At 61.8% G+C, this 14,748-nt stretch overlaps 8 protein-coding genes across 8 annotated transcripts in view; 5 read left to right on the forward strand and 3 right to left on the reverse strand.

The window, feature by feature from the left end:
* Nucleotides 1–239: 239 nt before the first annotated feature.
* Nucleotides 240–3,857, forward strand: RHTO_05641 (crossover junction endonuclease MUS81; the record flags this gene model as incomplete). The annotated part of the gene is made up of 8 exons (XM_016419302.1): nucleotides 240–341; nucleotides 402–552; nucleotides 612–1,142; nucleotides 1,218–1,823; nucleotides 1,879–2,990; nucleotides 3,053–3,122; nucleotides 3,182–3,324; nucleotides 3,384–3,857. 8 exons carry the CDS (start codon nucleotides 240–242, stop codon nucleotides 3,855–3,857), a joined length of 3,189 nt encoding a protein of 1,062 aa, XP_016269830.1.
* A 198-nt stretch (nucleotides 3,858–4,055) lies between these two features.
* On the reverse strand, nucleotides 4,056–6,084 carry RHTO_05642 (cell cycle checkpoint control protein RAD9A; the record flags this gene model as incomplete). Its single annotated transcript, XM_016419303.1, has 7 exons — nucleotides 4,056–4,085; nucleotides 4,167–4,883; nucleotides 4,959–5,152; nucleotides 5,214–5,450; nucleotides 5,535–5,688; nucleotides 5,746–5,990; nucleotides 6,048–6,084. The coding sequence occupies 7 exons, from the start codon at nucleotides 6,082–6,084 to the stop codon at nucleotides 4,056–4,058; spliced, it is 1,614 nt and encodes a 537-aa protein (XP_016269831.1).
* Nucleotides 6,085–6,218: 134 nt separating this feature from the next.
* Nucleotides 6,219–7,396, forward strand: RHTO_05643 (uncharacterized protein; the record flags this gene model as incomplete). The annotated part of the gene is made up of 8 exons (XM_016419304.1): nucleotides 6,219–6,360; nucleotides 6,434–6,588; nucleotides 6,674–6,691; nucleotides 6,757–6,930; nucleotides 6,989–7,080; nucleotides 7,150–7,170; nucleotides 7,234–7,299; nucleotides 7,387–7,396. The coding sequence occupies 8 exons, from the start codon at nucleotides 6,219–6,221 to the stop codon at nucleotides 7,394–7,396; spliced, it is 678 nt and encodes a 225-aa protein (XP_016269832.1).
* Nucleotides 7,397–7,948: 552 nt separating this feature from the next.
* On the forward strand, nucleotides 7,949–8,900 carry RHTO_05644 (zinc finger, MYND-type protein; the record flags this gene model as incomplete). Its single annotated transcript, XM_016419305.1, has 3 exons — nucleotides 7,949–8,068; nucleotides 8,136–8,339; nucleotides 8,406–8,900. 3 exons carry the CDS (start codon nucleotides 7,949–7,951, stop codon nucleotides 8,898–8,900), a joined length of 819 nt encoding a protein of 272 aa, XP_016269833.1.
* Nucleotides 8,901–9,082: 182 nt separating this feature from the next.
* On the reverse strand, nucleotides 9,083–9,992 carry RHTO_05645 (zinc finger, MYND-type protein; the record flags this gene model as incomplete). Its single annotated transcript, XM_016419306.1, has 4 exons — nucleotides 9,083–9,310; nucleotides 9,487–9,561; nucleotides 9,623–9,808; nucleotides 9,870–9,992. The coding sequence occupies 4 exons, from the start codon at nucleotides 9,990–9,992 to the stop codon at nucleotides 9,083–9,085; spliced, it is 612 nt and encodes a 203-aa protein (XP_016269834.1).
* A 273-nt stretch (nucleotides 9,993–10,265) lies between these two features.
* On the forward strand, nucleotides 10,266–10,811 carry RHTO_05646 (zinc finger, MYND-type protein; the record flags this gene model as incomplete). Its single annotated transcript, XM_016419307.1, has 3 exons — nucleotides 10,266–10,385; nucleotides 10,469–10,669; nucleotides 10,734–10,811. The coding sequence occupies 3 exons, from the start codon at nucleotides 10,266–10,268 to the stop codon at nucleotides 10,809–10,811; spliced, it is 399 nt and encodes a 132-aa protein (XP_016269835.1).
* A 628-nt stretch (nucleotides 10,812–11,439) lies between these two features.
* RHTO_05647 (mitochondrial F1 atpase subunit) lies at nucleotides 11,440–12,131 on the reverse strand (the record flags this gene model as incomplete). The annotated part of the gene is made up of 4 exons (XM_016419308.1): nucleotides 11,440–11,595; nucleotides 11,662–11,766; nucleotides 11,847–11,963; nucleotides 12,063–12,131. The coding sequence occupies 4 exons, from the start codon at nucleotides 12,129–12,131 to the stop codon at nucleotides 11,440–11,442; spliced, it is 447 nt and encodes a 148-aa protein (XP_016269836.1).
* A 652-nt stretch (nucleotides 12,132–12,783) lies between these two features.
* Nucleotides 12,784–14,748, forward strand: part of RHTO_05648 (ATP synthase subunit alpha) — a gene marked incomplete at both ends in the record, with an annotated part of 2,553 nt that continues 588 nt past the window's right edge. The window contains 9 exons of the mRNA XM_016419309.1: nucleotides 12,784–12,831; nucleotides 12,931–12,970; nucleotides 13,036–13,144; nucleotides 13,207–13,232; nucleotides 13,323–13,382; nucleotides 13,481–13,520; nucleotides 13,620–14,412; nucleotides 14,494–14,598; nucleotides 14,665–14,740. Of these exons, the coding sequence (XP_016269837.1) occupies nucleotides 12,784–12,831; nucleotides 12,931–12,970; nucleotides 13,036–13,144; nucleotides 13,207–13,232; nucleotides 13,323–13,382; nucleotides 13,481–13,520; nucleotides 13,620–14,412; nucleotides 14,494–14,598; nucleotides 14,665–14,740 (1,297 nt within the window). The remainder of the gene's footprint in view (nucleotides 12,832–12,930; nucleotides 12,971–13,035; nucleotides 13,145–13,206; nucleotides 13,233–13,322; nucleotides 13,383–13,480; nucleotides 13,521–13,619; nucleotides 14,413–14,493; nucleotides 14,599–14,664; nucleotides 14,741–14,748) is intronic.

Here is a 14,748-nt window from a genome sequence, read left to right on the forward strand (position 1 = left end):
CTCAGTCGAGCGGTGTGAGCAGGAGGACGCGCGTGGTAGCAGGTTGACATCCGGCTTATCGCTCGCTGACGGCGACATCCTTCTTGGGCTGCGCTGCGTGCGTGCGAGCTTGCGAGCTTGGCGTTTGCTTGCTTGGGACTACTTGGAGCGGGCGCACTCGCCGCCCCGCGAGGTCCACCGCTCGACCTCTTCTTGATCGCTCGAGACGGCGACAAGCGCGTCGAACGGATTGCGGAGCGATGCCGAAGGTCTGTGGGAACCCAGAATGGGCGGAATGGGTGCAGGAGCTCGCGGACAGGGCAGAAGAACGCGGCGAGAAGAGCTCACAGACCTATAAGCGGGTGCGTTCCTCCTTCCCCTCCCTCAGACCGCTCGAGGTCAAGCTAATCCCGCCTCTGCAGGCCGCGAATGCGCTAAAAAGCTGCCCATTACCCTTCACGCACCCGGACGACGCCCTCCAGCTCGTAGGAGTCGGGCCCAAGATCGTCCAGTACCTCGTCGGAAAGGTCAAGGCCAAGTGCGAGAAGGAGGGATTGCCCATGCCAGATCGCAGTGCGTCAGACCCGTCTCAGGGAAGCTTTCGCGAAAGCTCACGCGCTCTCATCCCGCAGTCACCTCTCCTGCTCGTCCTCGCGTCCAGAAGGCTACCAAGAAGAAGCGTCCCTCCGCTGCTTCTTCCGACGGCGAAGTCGACCCTCGTGAAGCCCGCCGCCAACGCCTTACGAAGGGCAACCCAGCTCTTCCTCCTCCTGGTGCAATCGCTTTCCAGGCTCACCCGGACGGACACGAGTGGAACAAGCCGCTTCCGGGCCAGAAAACCGGCGAAGCTCCTCGTGCTGCTGCTGCTGGGTCCGATCCCGAGGACGACGAGGAAGCGGGCGCTGAGAAGGGCAAGGGCAAGGGGAAAGGCAAGGCGCGCGAGTACATTCCGAGGCAGAACAGCGGCGCCTACGCCATCCTCCTCTCCCTCTACAAGAACGCCTCGTATGACGAACCGCAGTCCTGGACGACCAAGAGCAAGATCATCGAGGACGGACAGGAGTACTCGAACACGCCTTTCGAGACGGGAACGGCGGTGCGAGGCGGGCAGGTGCAGGGCGGCCAGTCATTCACGTACAGCGCTTGGAGCGGCATGAAGACGCGTGAGTCGCGCATCACGTCTGCTACTGCAGTGCCCCCATGCCGGAGTTGACCGTTCTTTCTGGCGCGCCTCACAGTGACCGGCAAGGACCTCGTCGTCTCAGACAACAAGCGTCCGGCCAAGTTCGCTCTCACGCCCGCCGGCTACGCGCTTGCGGAGAAGCTCGCTCCTTCAGCCGACATAGTCGTTCACGCTCGCCCGCCCACCTCTTCCGCCGGCCACCCTTCCTCGTCCGGCCCAAACCCGCCTTCTTCGTCTGGTCCCGCTCCCGGTCCTTCACGACCCGGTTTTCCAGGCCTCGGACGGTCTCTCGGCTCGACATCCGCCTCAGCCACGACGAGCGGTCCATCCGTCGGTCGCAGCTCGTTCCATGCTTCCGCACCTCGACAACGCCAGCACACGCCGCCGCTCTTCCTGGAAGACCCGCTTCCACGTGCGAACGGCGCAGGGGACGGAGATGAAGACCCCGAGTTCCAGGCGCAGATGCGGGCGGCGCTCGAGCTGAGCAGGCGCGAGAGTACCGCTGCGCTTAGCTCGGAGCGGGATGACTTGTTCGAGGGCGGCGCGAGGAATGGGAACGGCTCGACGAGCAGCAGAGGTCTCGATGGAAGGAAGGCGGCGTCGGGGATCTATGCGGCTACGGCGAAGCAGGCGGTCGCTGCGCCTATCGTCAAGAACGTCGGTGCGTCTACTCTCCTAAGCAGCACGCTGCCTCAAGCTGAGAGTTTCTGCCGCAGATACCGCCTTCGGCTACTTCTACCTCACGGAGGACGACGCCCGAACTCTGCGCCGCGACGAAGCCGAGACCTCACAGACAGACGACGGCGCCGACCTCCTCTTCCGCATCGAGTACCGCGCTGCGCAGGACTTGCATCCGATGGTGCGCGGGCTGAAGAAGGTTGCGCATCTGACGAGGAGCGAGCCTCTTCCGGGCGGAATGACCAAGTCTGGCTACATCCGCGAACGGGTCAGCAACTTGATCGCCCCAGGATTCCCGCAGAAGATTCGCGCCGCAGCGGCGGCTACCAACGGCGCCGAAAAGGAGAAGGCTATCGAGGCGGACCCGATGTCGAGTTTGCTGGGCGGGTACAAGGCGCCAGAGAAGCGGAGCAAGGAGGCCATGTACGCCGCGCCGCCGCAGGTCAGGCATCTTGGTGGCGCAGGTGCAGATCTGGGAACGAAGCGCGGCGCAACGAGCGTCGCGAACGTTCTTGCGCGCTTCAATCCCACCGCTGCAGCTGGGATTGCCGACGACCCTCCCGTCGCTCCCGCCGCCTCCTCATCTCGACTGCCGACACATCGCCCTGCTCCAGCCCCAGCAGCCGTAGGCAGCAGTCCAAAGCGTCCTCGTTTGTCTGCCTCATCCATCCTTGCCGACGCGCCTCGCGCGACAAGCTCGACCTCGACGCAGAAGCCCCTCTTCGCCTCTTTCGATGCGCCTGCCGCTAGCTTCGCCGCCTCTGCCTCGAACGGCGGACCAGTCATCAATCGACACCCTCTCGATCCTGTGCGCGACCACGTCTCGTCAACCTCGTACACCTTCACGCCCTTCTCGCCTATCGTCTGGCCGGCCGGCTCGTTCAGGGTCTACCTCGTCGTTGACAGCCGCGAAGGCACGCGCGAACATGGCAAGCGGGTCGAGCTGTGCGAGAAGATTGAGCGCGAGGGTGTGAGGGTGGATGGCAAGATGATGCCGCTGGGAGATATGATCTGGGTTGCGAAGAAGGTGGATCCGGCGACGGGGCGACCGACAGGAGGAGACGATGTCGTTCTTGACGCCATTGTCGAACGAAAGAGGCTCGACGACCTGTGCACCTCGATCATCGACGGGCGGTATGTCGGTCAGAAGGTGCGTCTGTCGCTTCAGCTTTCGTGGACCTCGTGCTGATTCCAGCCTGGCTTGGACTGCAGTTCCGCCTCAAGGACTCGGGCATCTCGCATCGCATCTACTTGGTCGAGAAATACGATGTTGCCGCGCAGTGTGCGTTCCGCTCCCGCTTCTCACGACTGTCTCAGCTCACCGCTTACCACCTCACGTAGACGAAAAGTTCGGCAAACAGATCTGGACATGCAAGTCGCAGCTGCAGGTCAATGACGGCTTCCTCGTGCACGAGTCGGCCAACATGGCGGATACGATCAACTGGCTCAAGAAGCGGACGCAGGTCATGAGCGAGATGTACGAGGTGCGCTCGCTTCGCCCAACACCGTCTTCACCATGTCCCGCTCACACGCTTCATCGCAGTCGCAAGACCTCCATGTCATCCCCGACTCGCACATCGACCGCACCTCATACCTCTCGCTCCAGCAGCACCTGCGCCAACGCTCGCCCGCGACTGTCCACCACACGACCTACTCGTCTTTCTGTGCGCTCAACCGACCCGACGCGGCTCTCACGCTCCGCACGCAGTGGGCAAGCATGATCCAGCGCGTCAGCGGAGTGAGCGCCGAGAAGGCCGTCCAGTTCCTCGGGCGCTGGGAGACGCCGAGGCAGTTTTGGGAGGAGGCGTGTGGTCATGAGCTCGAGGTCGAGAGGGAGAACGAGGCGCTTGAGGCTGCAGCGGCCGGAGCCAAGGGCAAGAGGCAGCCGAAGAAGCGCAAAGCGGAGGACTTTGTCTTCGAGGAGCTCGACGACGGCGGGACGAGGGGCATCAAGGGCAAGCTGGGCGCCAAGATCTGGGAGCTCTTCATGGCGGAGGGCGAACGGTATGCGAGCTGAGGTCGGGGTCGCTTGGCTCTTGTTCCGTTTTGTGCATGTGTTGCTTGTCTTCCTCTCATCTCGTTCGAATCGTTTCTTGGCATGCGGTTCATTGACACAACATCAGGCGGAACGACAAAGCGAGTACACAATTGCGAAAGCGAGAGTCGAGATGGCCGGTGTCGAAGCCGGGAGGACAAAGCCGGAACTGCGGTCGATCTAGCCGTCGCCAAGCAAGTTCCACCGAGGCTGTACGTCACCAGAGTAGCAAAGTCAGTGAACTGAAAAGAGCGAGATGAAGGGACAGCGAAAGCGCCTGGCGAGACGTACCTTCTTCGCCGCCCTTTCGTCCCCTTCCGCCGCTTCGTCGCCTCCGCCGCGCCATCCGCCAACTTTCCCTCCCCCGCCCTTCTGCGTCGGACTCAGCTGCGTCCCCTTCGCCGCGTCCGGCGCCGAAGCTTGTCCGCCCTCCATGCGCTCAAACTCCCACTCCTCGCCGTCGCATCCTTCCTGAGGCGCAGCGCTCATGTCTTTCGCGCCCGGTGCGCGACGCTCCTGCTGTTGTTGCGTCGCCATCTGGCTGAGCCTATCAATCTCCGCCCAGGCAGCCTCCTCATCTTCGAACCCTGCGCCGCCATCGTCAAAGCCGCCGAGATCGCCTCCTGCCCCATACAAGTCGTCCTCGTCGTCTTGTTGCTGCGGCGCAGGCGTCGCAGGCGGGTTAAACAGCGCCTTCTCCTTCCCCTTTCCCTTATCCTTCCTCGCCGCTGCAGCGGGAGCCGCAACACTCTCACTCTTCTCCCTCTTGACCGCTCCACTACCCTTCTTTACTCCCGTCGTACCGCCGCCCGAATCATAATCGGTCGTAGCGACGACCCAGCGCGCTTCCCATGCGCCTGCGGAACCGGTGGAGGAGGGGAGATGGAACATGATTGGTCGGCCGCCGGTAGTGAAGTGTGCTGTGAGCGGGAGGGAGGGCGCGGAGGCGTGAGAGTGGGAGGAAGAGGAGGAGGCGGGAGCGGAAGGGGCGGAGAGGGCGATGATGGCCTGCGTGCGCGTCGAGATAGCATGCCTGATCAATCCTCTAGTCCAGAACGCGCGAGAGAAATCGGGTCTTCTCACCTTGAACTCCTTGAGCGCAAACGTAACGACGACCTCCTCGTCCGCCTCAGCTGTCGGCTCGAAATCCTGGCTGTCCGTCTCCTGTGCGTTCCCGATCTTGTACTCGTCGAAGTCGCCGACATCGACGGCGAGTTCGGTCGCGATCGCGCGCTCTTGGAAGTTCTCGCCGTGGTGAGACGACTTGGTGGAGAGGGCTGCGCATTCCGGGACCGTTAGTCCTGGTTGCTTGCGAAGGTAGGGCGGACGAGATCGCACCTCCTTCTCCATCGTTGAAGCTCCTCAACCTGCACTCGTCCTTGGTCATGTAGAACGTGATCTCGTCCGTCGCGCTCGCGTTCCCCCCGCCCGCTGTCCGCAAGTGGAAGTGATCCGTCCATTCCTTGAGGACTCGGGAGGAGGCGGTCCAAGTCGAGGTGCAGGAGGAGACGTCGAAGCGAGCCCAATTCTGAACGGAGGGATGGGAGTAGGGGAGGGAGTGGTGCTTGCGGACATCTGCTCCAGGCCGGCACTTACCATCAATCGGTTGCTACCTCTCAAGCGACCAGAACTGAACGTCAGAAGACGACCGCGACGCACTGTGCTGGCAATGGAGATAGATGTGTATCCTGCACTCGCCCGACTCGATGCCCTCTTCCGCTCGCCGCCTGTTCGGGTCGTCTGAATCGGTTACCGAGATAGCGCACGTCTCGACCGAGTTGGCTGCGCGCGGACGGAGGGCCGAGAGGAGGGCCTGCGTGCGAAAGCGTGAGTTGCCAATGGAGAAAAGGGAAAGGAAGATAAAGCTGACCTTTCCGGCCAAGCTGAACTTGAACGGCTTCTCCCTCGGCGTCCTCGCGTCGGTCTCGACACTGTCGTCCAGCTGCGCCTGCCTGCCCTGCACCTCGTACAAGCCAAAGAAGCGTGGGTAGAAGTGGACGATTCCGAACGCGGTCCGCGAGCTGTTGACGGTCGAGATGGACAGGCGGGCTGAGGTGCAGCTGAAGTCGAGGTCGTCTCCGATGCGCGACAGCGTCTGCAGTGCGCGCGTGAAGACTGTCGCGCGCGAGATGTTAACCTGAGTCGCGAGGAGGAAGAGAGCGGCGAGTGCACCTTTGAGGGGCTGTCCGCCGCCGAGATCGAGTTCCATAGCTTCAGAGAGAGTCACAGCAGCGCACACAGCCCATCCAGCCCAGCGAGCGCGACACAGCAGTGAAGCGTCGTCGGTCAACCCATCTCTCGCCAGCACTGCTCGCTCTACTCTGCTGGTTCGGGCTGGACAGGATGCTGGTCAACGCTGCACGAAGCACGCTCGCACGGCAACTCGCACATACGCAGCCCTGGCCTCAGCTCGCCGCCGCCAACTCGATTCGCCGTCACGCTCCCCAGCGACCGCTTCACACGACCTTGACACAGCGTGATCAGCGTGCGTAGCCTGCGATAGACTCGCGAGATGATCCACATCATGACAGGAGTCGCTTCCCCCGGCCCGCTTGCAGACTTCTTTGATTCGGCGGCGTACGTCTCGCGGTTCGAGCAACAGGGCTTCTCGCGGCAGGAAGCAGAGGGAATTGTCGATGCGCTCGAGATGATCGTCAACGAGAGCATGGCGAATATGCAGGCGAATCTTGTCACCCGAGCGGAGCACTACAAGGTGCGCAGCGGGACAGATCCCTCGTTCGGTTGATCTCGATTGTTGTTGGCGGATTGTGCTGATGCAGATGGTTCCCGCTGTGCAGCATCACGACCGACAGAAGGTGCGCTCAGTTGGAGCACTGCCGCACGCCTCACTCCTCTGACACTGCTGCTCACTATCCCGCAGGTCGACTTTGCCGCCCTGAAACAAAATCTCGAGTTGTCCGAACGAACAGACTTCATGAACCTCAAAGCGGAGAACGAGCGACTGCTAGGCGATATCGAGAAAGTGAAGCAGAAGTTGCGCGAGGAGATCTCGCGGACGCAGGCGGGCGTGAGGCTCGACCTGAACTTGGAGAAGGTGCGTTGAAGCCTCCCTCTGCTCGTGACGTATAGTAGTTCATGCCGACTGCGCCCAGGGCCGGATCCGCGACGAGATGTCGATCCGCGAGGGCAAGTTGACGGAGGTCGACACGCGGCTGGAGAACGAGATTGGGCTGTTACGCGCAGCGTGCGTACTTTCGACTTTCCTACGCCGTTTGCACAAGCTGAGAACGTTTTTTTTTGCTTAAATGCACAGGATGGAGACTGTCAAGACCAGGTCCGTCTCCTTTCTACGCTTCGTCTGCGTCGAACAAGCACTAACCTGTCGACCGTCTCGCAGCGTCCTACAATACTCCGTCGCCGTCCTGTCGGGAACGGGCGCCATGCTCCTCGCTTACCTGAGGCTGTGAGTCCGCGCGGCTGTCCATGATTCAGCGTTGCGACCCGCAGAGCGAACCAAGCTGATGAAGCTGACCATTGCCGTCACTCGCAGGTCGATGTGAGCTCCACGTACGCACTCGCGCTGCATTGCATTCGCCCCTCTCCCACATTCCTCTCACCTCTCGCATCGCTCTCACCCTTCACCTCGCGCTTGCTCGTTCTGCGCTTCAGGACACCTATCTCGCCTCTCTGTTGTCGTTCGGTTGTACTTTTCGTATTGCAATACGGAAGAAGGGCAGATCCATGGCTCGCCGTGCGAGAACCTTGGGCGCACGAGGAGCATTTTTTTGCGGTCGTCGCTCCGCAGACTTCGCAAGGCGCAGTAGGCGGCTGAGCGGGTATCACGCAGCAATGAGCGAGGCAGTTGAGCCAGTCAAGCGGTTGTGGGCGGACAGCGAGTGAGCGGGAGAGGGTCAAGATGGTTGGTTGCGTTCTCACGCTGCCCACCGCCTCGCAGCTCGTGTGACCTGCTTGTCTGCTTCGCTAGAGTGTTTCAAGACCGTCACACGTGCGCCAAAGTTCGCCGAAGGTCCCTCGCACTGCGCCTCCCCATTCCTCCGTTCTCATCGCTCGACACTCGATAACGGCGACGACAGCCTCGCGGAACCTGCGAGATGACCAACACGACCTACAACACGTGTTGCATGTGCGGCAAGGAAACAAAGACCCGTTGTCCCAGATGTGCGGCGGAAGGGATCGACGTCTTCTTCTGCTCGACCGACCACCAGAAGCTTGTGCGTTTTACTTGCGACTTTGGGCTGGCGAAGTAAAGATTATGTTGATCTTATCTGTGCTGTACAGGCTTGGTCGACTCACAAGCTCGTCTGCGGATCCAAGTCCAACCCCTTCACCCTTCCGCCCTTGACAGACGAAGAAGCCGACTTTGTCTGGACCCATCGTCGATTCGCCTCGGAGCAGATTGCCATGATTACGATGGGAGCACTCCCTGCGACGCCACTCAAGCTGTTGGAGGAGCGATGCGCCGTTAAGGAGGATGGGATGCGCGTGAGTTGCAATCGCCTCTGCACCCGCGGCTGATGGGTTCCTGACGCTTCTGCAAATCCTCGCAAGGACGTGCTATCCGCTCTCTCTCGCGACGAACCCGCTTCGCAAGACATCGAGGCACAGCGTTTCGAGCTCTTGCGCACGTTGCGAGTCTACATCTTCTGCCAGCAGGGCGAGCTCCTCCATCAGCGCCGCATCGCCATGGGAGACGCCTACACTCGTCCCAACGAGACGACTGCGCCTATCCAGAGCCTCTCCATCAAGCTGATGGCGTCCGAATGGCAGCAATTGTCGGAAGGCGAGCGGAAGAAGAGGTGGTTCTCCGAGTTGTCGCACCGCCTGCTGGCGTACGGGATCTATGCGCGCGTAAATGAGGGAGATTTGTCAGCGCAGCAGGTGCGCGACATCCTGGGCATGTTGGCCGCGTTGCGGCGGTACATCCGGAGCGAGAGAGGCGTTCCTATTAGCGTCGGCGGGAGGACGGCGCTTGTTGCTGAGACGGAGCGTTGGGTTATGCGCATGCAGGCGAACATGCAGGCGCGACTTGAGGAGCTGTCATGAGTAGACATTCGAGAGAGGAATAGAATTGATTAGCGATACTCTCCAAAGACGGCTCGACAGCAGCAAATTCCGCAGTGTCTCGCTGGACTGCTCAAGCCTTCCAGGGCTTGGTTGTGTCAGACTATATCCCTACGTTGCCGAGCTACGATAAGGAGCGAGACAAGATGCTGCCGTATGCCGGTTCAGCGTGCAGACGGGCTCATGCGCCTCTTCAGGAGCTCCTTCGGATCCATGAAGACGTTGAGGGGAACGTTCTGGAGCGCGTCTGCCAGTTCCTGGTCGCCCGTGCCCATTCCGTCGAACATCCAGAGGATGTAGCGCCTGTGCAGCCTTGCAGTGAGCGCTGCAATTCCTTCAACGTCGTACCGGAAGTTATCGGTGAACTTGTACGAATCGCGAGGACGAGCAACCTGTGGATGAGGAAGTCGTTCCAAGACTTGTAAGAGACGAAAGGCGGAAGCATCTCGCTCTTATAGAGGTGCACATAAACCTGGCACTGCTGTGCTGCCAAGAAGAAGAAAGGTACTGGCGGGGAAACGCTAGGCGGAAGGTTCATCCGACAAACTGCAAGGCGAGAAGAGCGGACGGCGGCAACGAGGAGTGGCTTCAAGGGAAGCTCGGCGGTAGACCATGTGGGCCCTGGCAGGTGTTTGAGCACATACTGCGTAGCACGAGGCGTCAGTGAAAGCTGTACGACAGACAGAGACGAGTGCAGAACGCGCCTCGAAGGAGCGCCCAGAAAAGCGTTCGAGGTCAGCCTTGACGCTCGAGAAGCCGCCTATCTCCAGCCACATGCTGTTGTCCGCCCTGGCTTTCAAGTCCTCGATCTCTTCGGCAGAAAGCTCGGGAATCTTGATGGGTCCAGCGCGCCCTCCGGTCCCGCAGACGAATTTGTGAGAACACCAGACCTGCGCAAGCCGACTCGAGTCAGCGCGTGGACATGCAGTATGCTACAAAGATACGGCGCACCAGCTTCTGGCAGTCCCGCGAGCAGAAGAAGAGGTCGATGCCGACTTGGGCGCACGAGGAGCAGTTCGTCGTGGTCGTCGCTCCGCAGACTTCGCAAGGCGCAGTAGGCGGCTGAGCGGGCATTTTGGAGTAGCTAGCAAGTCAGTCCCAGCCAGGCAAGCCGTTGTGGTCAATAGCGAGCGAGTGGTCGAGGGCGAAGAGGCGTCGCCGCGTCTTTCCGCATTACCACGGCCTTCGCAGCTCGAGTGCGCGTGCTAGGCTGGTCGAGCTTGCCGTGAAGTCGCTCTATCCGGCGCATAACGCGTCCAGCCAGCCTTCTCCTCGGATCCTCCCCACTCCGCCGTCCTCATCGCGTCGCGTCCTCACAACTCGCAAACCCGCTTCGAGGCGCTCAAGATGGCAGTAGTAGACCTCAACACGTGTATCGTGTGCGGCAAGAAGTCGGAGTCACGCTGTCAGCCGTGCGGGAAGGCCGGCGTCGAGGTCTACTTCTGCGGAGCAGAACATCAGCGAGCGGTGCGTCGCGCTTTCCGGGTCGCTCGATGAATGGGCTCACTGAAAAGAACGCTGTAGCTCCCGCTGACGCTTCTCACTCGCAGATCTGGCCGGTCCACAAGTTCTTCTGCGGGCCGAAGGCTTGCCCCCTCGTTTGGCCCGATTTGACGACCGCAGAAGCGGACGCTGCGTGGAAGCAGCGAACGTGGTGTGACGACTCGAGCGAGGCGATACACTACGAAGACCGCATCCCGATCACCTCGGCGTTCAAGCAGATTATCGGGATTGAGGAGAACGAGTTGCAGGTTCCGTTGACCTTCCGTTCCCCGACTACACTGCCTCGCCTTACTGACGCTGCGCCCTCGACAGAACGTTCTGCAGTCACTCACCGGCAAAGGCGAAGTGACGCCGACAGTCGCCGCCCGCCGACAAGCCCTCGTTAAATAAGTTCGGCTAGCTCTTTTCAACCACACCCTCATGCAGAACCAGCAAAGCGCCAAGATGTACGGCAACAATATGATCATGCTGCACGGCATCTTGTCCGTCTTCAGCACCGCCGGGCTCCTGTACCTCCCCGATGCACCCTGGATCTCCGAACTCGTCGCACGCATCATGGGCCTCAAATACAAGGCTGGTCAAGGCTGGAGGACTGCTCAGGAGTACAAGGAGCAGCTAGAGGCCCTCAAGCAGTTCCGAGGCTTCCTCGATGCGAGGGTGCCGCCAGACCAGTCAGAGAGAGAAGGAATTCTAGCCGGAATGAACGAGTGGCTGATGACGATACAGGGGATCGCGGAGAAGCAGCTCGTAATGGCTTCAGCGCAGCGTTCGATCTTCTTGCAATGAGACTTGAGGACGAGCGCGCAAAGAACGAGGTGGGAAGCCGAGGAAGAAGAAGAGGCGATGAGAGATGCGGAAGTCGTAACGTTCCGATGGCGGAGGAAATTGCACGGGATTGATTGTTCGAGGTGATGGGAGTGAAGGCGGCAAGGAGGAGAGGAGAGCGAGTCTCGTCAGTTCACTTCATCCCAAGTCCTTCCCCGCCTACTCTCGCGACACGAGCGAAACCCGCTACGCACTACTGGCCCTGCTTGAGGAGCTCGGTGAGACGCGAGCCACGGTTGAGGAGGAAGCGGGTCGAGGCGTCGAGGTCCGAACCGAACTGGGCGAACGCGGCAACGTCGCGGTACTGGGCGAGGTAGAGCTTGAGCGAACCGGCGACGGCCTTCATGACCTGCGGCACAATACGGAGGGGGACTTGTTCAGTAACAGGGCGTGAACGGAGGACTGCACGGCGCACCTTGGTCTGGGCGGACAAGCCGACACGCGAGACGGAGAGACCGACGTTGATGGCCGGGCGGACACCCTTGAAGAAGAGCTCAGCCTCCAGGAAGATCTGCCCGTCCTGCGGATAGTTTGAAGAGTCGAAAGTCAGCGGCAGACTCGAAACCAGATCTCGGACACTCGAGTCGCGCGTGAACGTACGGTGATGGAGATGACGTTGGTCGGGATGTACGCCGAGACGTCACCGCCCTGGGTCTCGATAACGGGGAGGGCCGTGAGCGAGCTGCCGCCGTGCTTGTCCGAGAGCTTGGCCGAGCGCTCGAGGAGAAGTGGTTTCACAAGCGTTGATTACATTCTTAGCCGCTGTTCCATCGCTGCCCGTCTCAAGACTCCCGGCGTAGCTGAGCGGTTGCCTACGCAGCGATTTGAGCGATGCGAGCCTGCAGCGGAAACGCGGAGCGTCGCCCGCCTAGAGTTCTCCTCCATCTCGCGAGCCTTCGAGTCGCTCGTCGCCTAGTCCGCACCGTGAGCAACAATACGCTGTAGCAGGAGCGAGGGCTCCAGGAAGTCGAACGGAGGGCAAGCGAGAGTCGGCGAGAGAGCGAGCGGGCGGTGAGAGCCGTCGCAACGTCGTGGTTTGCTCGCTCGACGCTTAACGTCCTCCGCAAGGTTGACGCGAGTCAGCAGCAGGTAGCGCGAGCACCCCGCCACTCTCCCATCCGCCTCGAACCTGTCTCCTCCGATCCTCGTGCATCTTCCTCGCCGTCGACGCCGCTGTTCCGCCTCGCTCCGACTGCCAATTCGCTTGAGAAAACATCCTTGCACTGTTTAGATGCCTCCCCTAGCTCCGCGAGGTGTGCGAGACCAAGAGCGAGAGCGTGCGAGCATGACGAGGTCGAGCAGGCTGAGCGGACGAGCGGGCGACCGTGTGCGCCCTCGCTCGACTCGCTTCTGTGTGCACTGTGATCCGCGAGTAACCCCAGCAGACCAGCGAGTGACCCAGAGTGAGAAGAAGGAGGGCGAGCTGGTTGTAATGGTGAGTTGTGATGAGTTGAATACAAACTCGGGTTCAATACAAAGTGCCGTCTCCAGCCCGTGCCCTCTCGCCCTCCCTCCCCGTCCCGCGCTGCCCATCACCATGCACCGCTCTCTCCGCCTCGCGTCCATCGCCTCCAAGGCCGCTGCGGTGAGTCTGCGCAACAGCCACCCGCGCGCGCGGCGTTGCGGTGGCGTTTGGGCGACTCGAGCTGACGAGGTTGGCCCCTCCCACCCCCGACACCCTCAGCGCCCGGCCCTCGCCCGCGCGTACGCCACCGCCAAGCCGGGTGAGTCCCTTGCACTCTCCTGCACACGCTCCAACCGCCCGCTGACCCGCGCGAGGCCGTGACAGCCGCGTCCGAGGTCGCCTCCATCCTCGAGAGCCGCATCTCGGGCTCGACCGCTGGCGCTGATGTCCAGGAGACTGGCCGCGTCCTCACCATCGGTGACGGTATCGCCCGGTGCGCATCCACGCCGTCCACTTCGAGCGAGACGCGCGCGCTGACCCTGTCGCCGCCCGCAGTGTCTACGGCCTCCGCAACGTCCAGGGTGCGCTTCGTTTGATTGGCGCACGCGGCAACATCGCTCGCGGGGCTTGCTGGACGGGATAACAGGGACTGACACGTTGTCGCATCGCAGCCGAGGAGATGGTCGAGTTCGCCTCGGGCGTTCGCGGCATGTGCTTGAACTTGGAGGCCGGTGAGCTGTCCCCCCTCCCTCTCGTCGCCTCCGCCTCTTCCCCTCGGCTTTCGCTGGGGCGTTGGCTGACCTTTTCCGATGCACTCTGCCACGCACAGACAACGTCGGTGTCACCATCTTCGGTAACGACCGTGCCATGTGAGTTTCGAGGCGATGCCGACGAGGAGGACCGCTTCGTCCCGACCCGAGGTTGTGGAGTGTGGAGCCCGAGTGTTGACGTTCCCTGCACACCCACAGCCGTGAGGGCGACACCGTCAAGCGTACCGGCAACATTGTCGACATCCCCGTCGGCCCCGACATGCTCGGCCGCGTCGTCGACGCGCTCGGCAACCCCATCGACGGCAAGGGCCCGATCAAGGCCGCCGAGCGCCGCCGTGCGCAGGTCAAGGCCCCCGGTGTCCTCCCCCGTACCTCGGTCAAGGAGCCCATGTTGACCGGACTCAAGTCGGTCGACGCCATGGTCCCCATCGGCCGTGGCCAGCGTGAGCTCATCATCGGTGACCGTCAGACGGGTAAGACCGCTGTCGCGATCGACACGATCCTTAACCAGAAGAGGTGGAACGATGGCAACGACGACAAGAAGAAGCTTTACTGCATCTATGTCGCCGTTGGCCAGAAGCGTTCCACCGTCGCGCAGCTCGTGCAGACCCTCGAGGAGAACGACGCCCTCAAGTACTCGGTCATCGTCGCCGCCACCGCGTCCGAGGCCGCCCCGCTCCAGTACCTCGCCCCCTTCGCCGGCACCGCCATTGGCGAGTGGTTCCGCGACAACGGCAAGCACGCCCTCATCATCTACGACGACTTGTCGAAGCAGGCCGTCGCCTACCGTCAGATGTCGCTCCTCCTCCGCCGTCCCCCCGGTCGCGAGGCCTACCCGGGAGACGTCTTCTACCTCCACTCGCGTCTCCTCGAGCGCTCGGCCAAGCTCTCGGACAAGCACGGCGGCGGCTCGCTCACGGCCCTCCCCGTCATCGAGACCCAGGGCGGTGACGTCTCGGCGTACATCCCGACCAACGTCATCTCCATCACCGTACGTTCACGCGCGACTCGAGTATCTCGAGATCTGGTTTGGAGTCTGCCGCTGACTTTCGACTCTTCGAAATATCCGCAGGACGGCCAGATCTTTTTGGAGGCTGAGCTCTTCTTCAAGGGTGTCCGCCCGGCCATCAACGTCGGTCTCTCCGTCTCGCGTGTCGGCTCGTCCGCCCAGACCAAGGTGCGCCGTGCAGTCCTCCGTTCACGCCCTGTTACTGAACAAGTCCCCCTCCGTATCGTGCCGCAGGTCATGAAGGCCGTCGCCGGTTCGCTCAAGCTCTACCTCGCCCAGTACCGCGACGTCGCCGCGTTCGCCCAGTTCGGTTCGGAC

The sequence above is a fragment of the Rhodotorula toruloides genome, assembly GCF_000320785.1.
Source record: "Rhodotorula toruloides NP11 unplaced genomic scaffold Scaffold35, whole genome shotgun sequence".
Lineage (NCBI taxonomy): Eukaryota > Fungi > Basidiomycota > Microbotryomycetes > Sporidiobolales > Sporidiobolaceae > Rhodotorula > Rhodotorula toruloides.